General features: G+C 42.5%; 1 protein-coding gene across 2 annotated transcripts; it reads right to left on the bottom strand.

Moving 5' to 3' along the window:
- Positions 1-124: 124 nt before the first annotated feature.
- LOC139651273 (torsin-1A-like) lies at positions 125-6,393 on the bottom strand. Of its 2 annotated transcripts, none has more exons than XM_071528134.1 (5): positions 6,123-6,393; positions 4,571-4,836; positions 3,757-3,932; positions 2,111-2,238; positions 125-1,967 (listed from the first exon to the last, which is right to left on the bottom strand). In XM_071528134.1, the coding sequence occupies exons 1-5, from the start codon at positions 6,325-6,327 to the stop codon at positions 1,723-1,725; spliced, it is 1,020 nt and encodes a 339-aa protein (XP_071384235.1). In that variant the 5' UTR covers positions 6,328-6,393; the 3' UTR covers positions 125-1,722. The 2 variants fall into 2 exon arrangements, with proteins under 2 accessions (XP_071384235.1, XP_071384236.1); XM_071528135.1 differs by lacking the exon at positions 6,123-6,393 and adding an exon at positions 5,528-5,795 and having other exon boundaries at positions 126-1,967.
- Positions 6,394-13,340: the final 6,947 nt, after the last annotated feature.

The raw sequence follows: 13,340 nt of genomic DNA, 5'->3' as shown, positions 1-13,340 counted from the left end.
CCTAATGACAGGAAAGAAGAAGTCAAAAAGAATAGTATATAGTGTATAGTGTCAGCCATGTTTGGTTTCTCAAAATCTGACAGAACATACATTTTTCCTTCCACAATTTAAACGTTGGGCATTTTAAACGGTTGGGCAGGACTAAATTCCATACACACTTTCTTCCATTCTGAAGACAGATTATGGCCAAATCAAGTTTTTAATATGTGAACAGTAACTGTACAGCAACAGTAAGGCACAGTATATACAGTTGTCTTCTAATGAACAGAGATGTTTTCTAATGGCTTGTCAAATTTTGTCATTGATATGAAAACATTGTTATCAGTTTTGTTCCAAAATTAGGTATACACCATTTGGAGAAGCACAGATCCTTCTCAAAACCAACCAAACACTGATGTTTATGAGGATGGATTATCATCTATAATTTTGATTGAGAAATTAATTTCACCCAAGATATATATATATATATTTTAAAGATGGATACATAGTATTTTGGAACAAAATCCTTCAATTGTGTTTGGGAACATCTTGGTTCCTTTTCACAGGAAAAAAAAATCAAGCATTCCTTTTATGATATACAATGAGATTATTAATTTGAATATTCATTCTGAACTGTCCACAATTTGGAGAATAATTTCAAATTCATTTAACTTTGGTACATATTTGTTTTTTGTTTTTCTGCATGCAGACCATCATCATGAGTTCATACACAGTCAACCTCAAACTTAAGCTGCTCTGAGAATCCATAGTCATGACCTGCACACAAGCTTTTTTTGTATTAAAACTTATTATCAATAACCTCAAAAGGCAAAATGACTTCTTGAAAAATGTGACTGCGGATGCAGAAAAAACATAGATATATTAGCTACAGTATATTTTAAATTAGGTATTGAAAGTCACTATGAGCTGTGGCTGTACAATATTGACAAAAAAGAAATCAAGTGATTTTTATGGCATATGATGCTTTTATAATATGTGACACATAAAGACCCATTTTTTTTTTTAATTATTTCTGTTTCAGCACTTGGACACTGTTGAAAATGAGTATGATATTGTTTTGTTTTTTTCCCCAATTACTTCTGCAGCCCTAGAAGGCAATTTTCTTTTTGATTGTTAATGAACTCATGACCTGTGCAAAAAAATGTTAAAATGTTTTCCCAAAGCATAACACACTGTAGCTCAGTGGGTTTAAAACAAAATGGTGATAGCTAAAAACGGTGAGGATTAAGGCAGGTATTTCTAGTAATCCATATGGATAACACATTAAAAAAAAACTACAAAAAGTCATTTAGTGCACCATAAATGCACAAAAGTCACATGCCACAGTTTCATTGACAGGAGGACAGTTCTGTTTTCTAATTACTTCACTTCATGTGCAGCAGCTCTCTGGAAAACAAAAAGGAAATCGTCTTCAAGACTCATTGCGATACTACATAAAAAAGGCAGGGATCAAGCACCTTAATTAGTTACAAAGGATACCATTCCATCTCATTATTTTTTCATTCAACCGCCCCTGTAGTCTTTCAGCAGCCCGTCCATTCAGTGTAAGGGAGACGCAACATCGGAGAAAGCCTGCTGATGTCCTCGACACGGCCGAGGTCAGAGTCCTCTTCAGAGTCCAGACGACTTCATTTCCTCCTCTCTGTCGTTGGGCCGAGAGCTTCTCTTTTTAAAAAGAGCACACAGTCTGCGATGGATAGTAGCCTCCGTCAGAGGCTGAGATTATGTGTAGTAGTCTAGCTTGCTGTCTATCGTCTTACAGCCTTTGACAGAGAAGACTCTCTCTGGCTTGGGGAAATACACTAGATCTCTGGCCACCCGGTCCGCCACATCAAGGTTTCGCTGCAGACCCTTGGCTTCCATCTCAGCCAGGGCGCACAGGACCACGTGCTTGTGCTCCAGAGGCAGGAACGGGACAAAGAAGTCCACCAGGTTCTTGTCTATCAAGCTCGTATGCCATAACCCACCTGCAGAAAAAGATTGAAATGAGACAGCTTGAGTAGGATGGAATGCTTTTGTTTTGTTTTGATCAAATCCAGTTTTCACATGACGATGACTCCTAAAGGCACAGCGCCACAGAACGTACAGTATGAATGTACAGTCTACTCACTTTTCTTGTTGTTGAACACCGACAGAGAGAGCGCCACTTCCAGGTCTCTGAGCTCGATCTCCTCTCGGTCCCGTCCTGCACTCCAGAAGTCTAGAGCTGTCTGGGTGATGCTCTCCCCTCCAGCATTACTATGAGGAATATCAGCAACAGGCAAAATATTCATATTCATTCATCTGTTTACATTTAGCAAAATCAACACATAATAGTCAGACTTCATATCAGCTGTATATCAGCACAGCTGTAATTATCTTCGGCACTCAGCATGCGGCCTCGTGCCTACGACCGAATCACAGCTGTGCTGATATACAGTACAACAGCATTCCCTCTGGCATGATACTGCTTTTATACAACAGTTCCTTAAACAAAGCTATTCATTTTGCAATTTGAGACAACAGATGATTTTTGTCTGTTATTTGTCTCCACCAACAAAAAGGTTGTAGAGTGATTTAGTGAAGGCCGTAGCTGGCAACAGGAAGTTGTAATGCACCGGTTTCTCAATGCAGAAGCATTGAGAAACAGAATGTGAAAAGGGCCTATTATTAGGGCTGTGACGGTATTGAAATGTATTTATTTTAAATTACCGCAGTGAAAAAGTAGCGCCTCATGTGGTTTGGCGGTTGACCGCCAACGCCAGACACTGCAACATTTTATATTGTTTATCGATATTATATATTGTATAATAAGTAGGCTACTGATTTATTTATCAATATTATATTTTTTAATTTTCCTGTGAAATTATAAAGACTGAGAACAAGCGTTAAGAGAAGTAGTTTGATGTACGGAGCAGTGCTCACATGACGCTCAGGGGAAGGATGCCGACTAGACGGCCTCGTATAGCCTAGGACTCCTAGTTATGAATAAGTAATGAGCAAGAAAATCATGCTGTAGCCTATTTGTTATAGCCTCTGATGAAGGTCTATACTCTAAATAAAAGCTACAGGTATGTCCATTCCACATCTGTCCCTTGCGCAGTTGTTCAAGAACAATATTGGACTTTTTACACCGACTGACGTTGAGATTTAAAATTTAAATTTCTCAAACACTAGAAATGCTATGGTCTCATCCTTCCGTGAGTTTTTCCTAATATTTGTTTTCAGAATTCTAAAAAACGACGACTAAATAAATGTTTGCAATTTTCTCCCTGCAACATACCGTAACTTGCATGAGTACAACGGGCTACAACGGTAATGTGGTAACCGTCACAGCCTTACCTATTATCAGTATATTCCAGTTCCACATGTTGGATTTTCACCAAAAGTTCATAATTTCTTCCATGCCACATTACCAACTTGTTTCACATCAGGAGATGCACCATTTCTCATGACATGAGATCTGCCTGTTTAAATTCTAGCCACATAGATAATCAGCACTAACAGACAGATTGGGGTGTAAACAGCCCCCGTCCAACTCTGTTGGTGGCGGTAACTAAAACTAATAAACTTTTGGAACATAAGAGAAGAGTATAAACCAGTTATTTGGCTTTCACAAGGATGGTTATGTTACAGAATGTTAGAAATATTTTTTAATTCCTGTAATTCCAGGTTATTGTTGTTTTTCCATTTTCATTTTTGTTCCCTGGACCAGTTCCTTCCCTTGGTACAAATGACAAATTCTGATTGAAGCAAATGCTTTTAGCCTGTTGTCACCTGAGGAAGATGAAGATGGCTTTCCGATAGGAAACTCCGTCCAGCTTGTCGTAGTAGTCCAGGTAGGGCTTTATGCTGTCAATCAAGCCAGGATGCATCTTGTCCATCTCATCAAAGATGAACATGGATTGTGCACAGTTGGTGACATTGCCTTTGACCCACTGCTGCAACTGAGTCTGAGGATAAACAATAGGGTACGTCACTAATGAGGAATGACAAATAGAACAATACGTGCCATGTCTTTGCTTGCACTCTGTGTTTGATTTGTTTTGTCTTCCCTCCCCTTCTCTCTCTCTCTCTCTGTCTAATTAATAGGTTTCCTTCATCTGAAACAGCTCTCCATGATTTGTCCATTCATCTGTCCATTATTATTAGTCAATCAGCTGTCATCATCATTCACCGATCACCTGGCTTTAATAGCAAGAATTCTTAACAGGTTTAGTTAGTGTGGGTTCTGTTTTATTTAGTTATTTGATTTTGCCAACACCTGTGGTCCTTTAGTTCAGAGTCTCTGAACCGTAGCTGTGTGTGTCAATTGTAAATGTGTAAATGGACATATCCTTTTCTATCTCTATCACTGGGCACTGTAAATAAAAACTACTAACACTACTGATTTCTGTATATAGAGTATCTTGTCCCCTCTTCATTCACTGTTATTATAGTTACATCTGGTTAGTTTGTTGTGCTGCCTCCCCTTTATCTCCCTACACCCAACTAGAGATCATACCACAGAACACAATCACTGCATTTCAGTTCTAAATAAAAAAGGGTCTTAGCCTACTTATTATTAATGTTAGATCAAGACATTGCTTACCTTGTAGGTCTCAAGCTGACTTGGATGCGGGAAGTGAAGTTCTGATGTGAAAACATGGACAAAAGAGCTCTCCATTCCCTCCTTGTAAATGTTCTCAGCAATCATCTGACTGACAAAATTCTTCCCGGTGCCGGTCCATCCATGCAGAGAGAGGACCAGGGGCTTCTTTGGGTTGTCATTTTTCATGAATCCAGTCACAGCTTTCAGAATGATGCGTGATGCTATATGCTGCCCAAACAGTCTGCGTTCCAGGTCCGTCTCCAAACCTGACAAGTACAGAGCAAAAGGCCAATATTACTGGCTGTACAAAATAGAATGCATTAAAATAATCTGTGCAGATTGCTGTAGAGTAGTAGAGCTGGCCGATATGGTAGAAATCAATATCATAATAATCAATAATTTTTTCATATATTGATATTTCAATATGGCTCATGAATGCAAAATCACATTAAATAATCAAAGTAATGTTCATCCCATGAACCGAATGACTGATTCAAAATATATAAATATATTCCTTTCATAACTCATTTTGTTTGAGTTTTTAAATACAATTTGCTCATCATCATCAATTTACACTGCAGAACTGTGTCATGGTATCCAAAATCATCATATCATCACCATATGGTTCCACTAAAAAGACGATAAACGATAATATCGTAAAGGGATGTAATTAGTAACAGGTCTGATTCAAATCCTGTAGCAGGAAGAATTTAAGCCAGGCAGAATGTGGAAGGGGAGTGAAAGGGCATATCTGTTGTTGAAGCATTTCAGAGTGCCTTGGCCTCCCCAGTTACGTTTCGGTTTGAACTGTAGATACAATGTAATTGCATTACACGCTCCCCATTTCGACTCCCAACTGTAATGTAACTAATTATAGATCTCCATCCCAGGAGCCACAAAAAAAACAACACTCGCTGCTACAGACACGGCACAAACACACCCTGTGCATGTCCTCACCTGTTGCATTAAAGGCGATCCATTTGGAATCGCATTTTTCCTGAGAATACTCATAGATCCAGCGTCCTAAAGCTGCACCAACACCGACAACAAACGTTGCTGTGAATGGATCGAACGCATTTACCGCGACACTTGCGATTAAAACGTATAACAACAAAGATTTGCACGTTGTTTTCATTGTCGAAACCACTTAATGGCTGACATTAGTAGTGTTGTGTGATGAAATAATCATAACAATCACGAAAACCCGTAATTCGACAGACCAGCCTGCCACCGATAGCGCGCATTTCCTAATACGTCATCAAAACGCGACAACAAAGTCGTTACGAGTTCCATTCAACAGCAGGACTATTTAACGTTTTGAGAAATTGGAGAAATGAAGCAAAAAGCGATGGTAGATTGAAAATGCTAGTGTCAGGTTGCGTACTTTGTTTAATTTGCGATGTAGCAGATGCCTCCGCCTGGTTAACATTAAACCTATCACTATGACACCGCGAATGTTTCAAAGTAACGCGATACAGACCACAACAAGTTGTATTCCCCTAATACCCAGTTGCAGACTTATGTTATGTTTGCTGGATGCTCTCAACATTACCTGATCTGTTGAAAGAAATCCACTCCGGTCGACAGCATTCGTGTAAATAATACAAAATATTCTGGTACCTGGCTAAAAAGCCAGTGAGAGCCGCTGCCATGCCAACTGCTATGCTGGTACTGATGGGCTCAATCGCCTCGTTCATGCCAGTGCACACGGACATCAACACCAACAACAACAAAACGTGTCGCTTTCTCGGCTTCATTTCACGCAGTCGTCACCACGTTACATTCAGGTCAACTATGATAGATTGCAAATGAAAATCAGAGTCTCCAGCATCCAAAACAAACGGTTGGATCAGAGCGAGCAGCAGCAACGCTAGCCGGTGGCAGAACAGAACAAGCAGCATTGTTGTCATGCGCGACGGGGCTGACATGACGTCACGGTCCAAAGGTGAATTTCACCTGGGTTTTGAATCATCAGTTAATGAAGTCCTCCTCCATATTACCATCACAGATACGATAATACAACACTACATCCTACTTCCAGATGTTTGCATGCACATCTCTTCTTCTTTTTGTCATGTATATTTCGCATCCGTTATGGCTGCCAAATAGTGTTAGAGAAACGCCAATTGGGCAAAGGGAAGGTTAATGTAGAAAATTACCCTACTTTTGAATTTAATTTAATCTATTTTCTAAAAAACAAACAAACAAACAAACAAACAAACAAAAAAACATAATACTGAAAAACCGCCAGAAGAGGGCAGCAGCGCATGGGGTGGCTCCTGAACCTTCTGAACTGGGTTCAGTGATTTCAGGTGGGACACAGAATCACATGGGCCTGACATCCACAGAAGAATAAATTTAACTTTTCTAAGTTTATCTTTTAGTTTATCTAAGTTTATCCTACTAAAAGAGGTGATGGTTTAGCAAACCCAGAATATACTGGATTGAGTAGAGGAGGTAGCCTAATGCTGCCACCACTTTTGATTGACCGGTCTGGTCTGATGTCAGAGCCCAAGGAATAATCACAGCCATTACCAAGATTACCAAGGCGTCGGTGTGTATTATTCCTTATCTTGTTGCCCCCGTGTCAGGTTTTTTTTTACTTTTTGATTTAACCACTCTTGATTTTTTGAATTGTCGACTTTGGCTTGTAAACATGTGGCGACTGTTTGGTAACGACTGGATTGAAATACAATCTAGTGGAAATCTATTTCTCCAAGGCTGCTATGAAATACATCTCCTGCGCATCGGAGCGGCTAGTGGACTACTATGCCAAAACTACTGAAAGCCAAAACTGATGATGAATATACGACCACCGGTCAGGTAGCCTACGTGAGCTCTTGGAGAAACAAGGTGAAATACAGGTGGGTGTTATCACCTGCTGCATATCTCTATTTCCGGTGCGCTGCATGGCCGCACTGGTGAGCACTCCGTGCAAACTTCTTAGTTTTTTGTGTCTTAGTGTGTTATTTTTTACTTTCTTTTATTCATTCTGCACTGCTACACTACCGGTCATCCAGTCTGATCGGCAACACTTTTGGATATACGTTCGTCGCTTAATACAGACTTTAAATCAACAGACTTTATGGACCAGGCTCTCTACTGCCGCGTTGTTTACAAATTCGCCGGCGGAAGAGACAGAGAGGCAAGCGAGCCGGGATTCTATGCAGGAGCAGAAAAAGATACTTCAATCCTTCCCTTCCTTCCACTCTACTCGCTAATGTCCAGTTACTGGACAGTAAAATGGACGAATTTAGCGCACGGATTATCAACTTGACTGAGACGTGGCTGGACTCCGCCATCAGACCTTTTTATGTGCCCTGTGAATTCAGCTCAGTCATCCTTACAGCAGTCTAGCCTACATCCCACCACAGGCGGATAAGACATGCGCGCTAGACGAGCTGTATGGAGTTATCAATGGACTAGAGAATGTGCACCCAGAGGTTGCTTTCATTGTTGTAGGCGATTTCAACGGAGCCAACATGAAAAAAGTGCTCCCAAAATACTACCAGCACATTGGCTTTCCCACTCGTGGTCACCAGACTCTGGATCATTGTTATACTGCATTCCAGGACAGTTACAAACCCGCTGCAGGGTAAAGAGCCGATCACACCTCCATCCTACTGCTGCCTGCGTACAAAAAAAGACTAAAACAGGCCAAACCAGTTCAACGAGCAGTACTGAAGTGGGATGACGAGCCAGTCACAACACTGCAGGGCTGCTTTGAAACGACCGACTGGCAGATGTTCCAGGAAGCAGCTGACGGCAACATCAATGGATATACAGACTCTGTCTCTGGCTATATCTGTAAATGCATCGATGACATCCTCCCGAGATTCAACATACGGACATTCCCCAACCAGAAACCCTGGGTTAATGGTGATGTCCGTTCTAAGCTGAGCGCACAGACTGCTGCCTTTGGCTCTGGGGATCTGGATGCTTACAGAATGGCCAGATAGAACCTCCGGAAGGCCATAAGAGTTGCTAAGAGGGACTACAGGGACAAAGTGGAATCTGCCTATCATGGCTCTGACTCCAGACTTATGTGGAGTGGATTACGCTCTATCACAGACCACAAAGGGAGAAGCAACGGTGATGTTCAGCTTTCCGCCTTGTTACCAGACAAGCTCAAGACCTTCTACGCTCGTTTTGAGGCGAACAACACCACCCCTACGGTCACCTGGGGCCGGTTGCACCAGCTGGGCGTAGAAAAGCGGGGTATATGGGCTACGTTGGGTGTACCTACGTCCAGCTTTGTGTTCAATATTTACACCGGTTGCACCATCTAAATATACAACTAGGCGCAGCTAAAGGCTCATTTATGCTCCCCTTACGTACGAAAATAAATACGTCCATTTCAAACAATGTAACTGCACTGCCCACATGCTTCCATGCGTCCTTTACGTTGGCATGGATGTTAAGCAATACATCCACTAGAGGGCAGTAGAGAGTCAAAAGTTCAACTCACGTTCAATTCCCGTCCACTCTCCTCCCAGCTGTTCTATATCAATTGTTTGTCCCTGTGCCCGGGCGAGGTAACGTCATAGATATGTTTATAATTTCTCACCAACTCGCACAACCTCGTCAGAGAGTTCCGCCATTTTTTAAATGTCTTTGTCGTGTCTCGCTGGTCTCGCTTGAACTTATTGGCTACAATGCCCCCACAATTTCTGGTGGTACTGCAGTGGTACTGCTCCATTTTGTCCATATCCGTAAGCTTTCAGCAAACATGCACAAATACGGACGAAATGAACGCAGAGTACGGACAGAAGGCTCCGTCTGTATCCGTATCCGTATTTAACGTTGACCATAATTGAGCCTTAAGTCCGGCGTAGACAATGCACGCTCACGCTGATACATTCTATCGCAGTGCGCGTTGCTAGGCACCTGAGTTCATCGGAGATCGAAGTTTTGATTGCGGCAGTAGGCTTAATAGGTTACACTAGTATTAAAATGGACACAGAACCAAAAAAACGAAAAATTAACTATACTATATCATTGAATTATACAGCAAGTACATGCCGGTCCTAACAGCAAAGCAGAACAACAACATAACTAATAATAAGAAGAAGGCAGTATGGAGATTGATTACTGAAGCTGTCAACGACTGTGCCGAAGGGGGAGTCGGGTGTCGGACAGAGGACGAGGTCAAGAAAAAGTGAAAAGACCTTACAGGCCACAAGAAGAGATTCCTGTCTCATTAAGAATCCTTAATGCTTAACTGGTGGTGGACCGGCACCAAAAATGTCTTCATACAGCACAATAATAATGGACCTCTTTGGGGATGATTCTCCTGCTTGTAAAGGGCTAAACGGTCCAGACAGCACAGGAGAAGGCCTGAAAATGGGCCAAACTGAAGCGGCTACACAGGATACTTCATCTGACTCTAACAGCAGTAGTCTGATGGACACAAGTCACAAAGGTAGCCTATAGGCAAACAGGTCTATGTTTAACGCCATAAAATTTGGGCTGTCCTATGCTGAATGATAATTAATGCATTAATCCATTACAGACGCCGGTGACCCCCCTATTAATCCTACCAGCCCATCTTCAGCACCAAGGACAGCAACGGTGACACAGACTCAGTCCAACACAGCAGCCCCCTCACCTAAGCCCTCTCAAGCAAAGAGACAAAGTCAGGATCTCCATGAGATTTTAACGGAGAAAGAAATATTAAGAGTAGAGATGGAGACGGAGAAATTGCGAGTGGAGAAAGAGAAATTGAAGCTTCAAAAGTGCAACAAGCGAATTTACTTCAATTCAACTCCTTGAGTGCCAAGCAAACTACACCATTGACGATGACAGCATCTTTTGAAATATGTAAATAGGCCCTAATACGCTACAATATGCTATGATATAATGTAATATAATAGGCTATAATATGTATAAAATGTAATATATCACATAGTAAATAGGCTACATATCTAAAACATCCCAATCAGTTATTCACATACTCTATGTAGTTCAAGTTAGTTCAATAAATAATTTATTTACAATGTTTTCTTGTATTGTTGTAGCAAATGATGACTTATGTGAACTATATTAACAACGTTATGGGCATAGATGGCAATAATGCGTCTAGTTCTTGCGTGCACGTAGTTGTAGTGTCGCTCCCACTCTGTCCTGGGTGCAATAAGAGGTGTCATGAGCCATTTTTTCAGAGGGTAGCCACTGTCTCCAAGCATGATACCTTGGAGCCTTCCTTCCTCACACACTCTGGCCACTGCGCTCTCCCTTAGGATGTGTGCATCATGGGCAGATCCATACCATTCATGTCTGAGTCACAGACAACTTGGATGTTTAGTGAATGAAAGCCCTTCCTATTTATGTAGAGGTACTCATTTTTTGACGGGGCCTGAATGCGCACGTGTGCCATTGATGCATCCAAAAATGCCGGGTATCCCAGACTCTTGAAAGGCCTCCTTGGTACGCGCAGCTTCTTGCTCGGTAGGTAAACGCACAAGGTGTGGCAAGCGAGCATTTAATGCCAGCGACACACTAGTCTGATTGCTCGGCAAGCCGTCGATCTGCTGACATTAATCATATCACCTAATGTATTTCGAAAAGCACCATTTGCGTAAAATCTAAGTGCGATTGGTAGCTGCAAGGCTGGGGGCAGCGCACCATTCCTGTTGGAGACATGCTCTAACTGAGGTGAGAGCTCGTCAATTAATTCAAACAACTCAACCCTGCTGAAACGAAATCTCTCAACTAACTCACTGTCCCTATATATATATCGAGAGGATTGGTCCTCTTAATATTCTCTCCTGTTGGAAAGTGTGCTGGTTGTGCAGTCTATAGATGAGACGTGCCATGGTTGAAAGCTGTTCTTTCTTCTGCAAAGTGTCACCTTGGAAACTAGTCCAAAATCTTTGCTTTACGCCTGGCCTTTATTAGGTGTACAATTTACACCCAGGTGTAGTGCTACGCCCAGGTGGTGCAAGAGGTGTAAATTCCACGTCTGACTTAGCGTGGTATTCTTCGTCGAACCTAGTAGTAAGACTAGGCGTACGCCCAGCTGGTGTAACCGGCCCCCGAGGGCCTGGACAATGGCACGCTAACTGTAACTGCAACCGACATGAGGAGATCATTCAAAAAGGTCAACTCACATAAGGCACCGGGGCCGGATGGCATCCCAGGCTGTGCCTTCAGAGCATGCACCAACCAGCTAGCAGAGGTTTTCACTGACATCTTCAACCTCTCCCTCAGTCTGTGATCCCTACATGCTTCAAGAGGACCTCCATCGTTCCAGTCCCCAAGAAACCTGTAGTCACCTGCCTCAACGACTACCGCCCGTTGCATTGATATCTGTGGTGATGAAGTGCTTCGAGCTGATAGTCAAGACCTACATCTGCTCCTCCCTACCTGACACTCTAGACCCTCTTCAATTTGCTTACCGCTCCAACAGATCCACGGACGATGCCATTGCCATGGCACTGCACACTGCCCTCTCCCATTTGGACAAGGGGAACACTTATGTGAGGATGCTGTTCATAGACTACAGCTCAGCGTTCAACACCATCATCCCCACAAAACTCCTGGTCCTTTGGGATGAAGACTGCTGCTGCTCTTTGCCATTCAGATGGGATGCACTGCTTTTTCCAGGCTGTTCTCATTAGAGTCCAAAGGTGTTTCAGTGCCCCGGGTGAGGACTTGTACAACTTGTATGGTATCCCATTTGGCCCTGGTGCAGAGGCTGCCCTTGCCTTCTCGACGACCTGCCTGACTTCAGCAAGCTTGGGGAGTGTGCTGTTGAACTGGGAAGTAGGTGGTGGAGGGCGTGGCACGTACCCTGGTGGTCCTAATGGGGCGTTCTGTGCAGGGTCGCTGTACTGGCCTCTGATGTGCTGCAGAGAGACTATTACAAGGAAATGTTACTCCAGCGAGAACGCAATTTCAAAGGCTTCTTACAACTACTTATGGAGTCTATGAATACACGGCTGGACAACATAGCTAAAGATGTCCAAGAGTTGAAAGGTAGGCTAGTCTTTGTGGATCTGTTCTGATTGTTCCTTTTTATTTCTGTATCATGAAATAAATGACAATGATTTATTACTCATGAATATGCCTGCTGTGATTCTTGATCAATTAGTCTTTAATCCATTTGACATAAATGAGCCCAAAAACTGAATTTTTTTATCCTGACATAAATTTTCTGAAAACTGTCACATTCGGGACAGTCTCCTGCGATTACTTTGATGTGTTACATTTCAAGAACCTATGTGAGAAAGTAACTCTAAGCTCATCTAGCAGCCTATCTTTTCAACTTTTCATATCCGTAGTCTTCCCAAAAATCATGACCATTTATTGCATTATCTGTCTTCCCTTGGTCATCAATTTTCAATTGTTTCTCTTTCTGAGACGTGGCTAAATGATAACATCATATCGCTTGATGAAATGCCTAACTATAATTCACTTCATTACTATCGAAACAAGACTAGGTCAAAACTAGTAAAAATAGTATATGGCTGGACCGTGTATGAGTGCGCCACATGCCACGGCCGACCAATGGTGTAACTAACTCCGCTGTAGACTGCTAATACAGAATAATACTCCATACATCCATACTGATCTCTGTTCCGGCGCGTCCCATCTCTTCTCTCCGCTGCTGTCCTCTCCACCGCACCCACGGCCCGCATTGATCCTGCCGATCCAAGCGCCAGGCGTTCTAGTACCCATTGGTGCCGAAAACGCTGTTCGCCGGACACCTGGTGACGCATCGTCACCGGATCACCAGGAAGAAATCGGCGGCCAGCTATCGGCACTGGCT

The sequence above is a fragment of the Centroberyx affinis genome, unplaced genomic scaffold (assembly GCF_046629955.1).
Source record: "Centroberyx affinis isolate AG114_WGS23_722 - 3 ecotype Tasmania unplaced genomic scaffold, CSIRO-AGI_Caff_v1 ptg001621l_1, whole genome shotgun sequence".
Classification (NCBI taxonomy): Eukaryota; Metazoa; Chordata; class Actinopteri; order Beryciformes; family Berycidae; genus Centroberyx; species Centroberyx affinis.
This window is presented reverse-complemented; position numbering and strand designations above follow the sequence as displayed.

Excerpts from the sequence above, each read along its gene's own strand:
- LOC139651273 (XM_071528134.1), bottom strand. The coding sequence starts at position 6,327 with ATGAAGCCGAGAAAGCGACACGTTTTGTTGTTGTTGGTGTTGATGTCC. Across the intron at positions 4,837-6,122 it reads GATTTCTTTCAACAGATCAG|GTTTGGAGACGGACCTGGAA; the intron begins GTAATGTTGAGA and ends TGTACTTGTCAG. Across the intron at positions 3,933-4,570 it reads GTCAGCTTGAGACCTACAAG|ACTCAGTTGCAGCAGTGGGT; the intron begins GTAAGCAATGTC and ends GTTTATCCTCAG.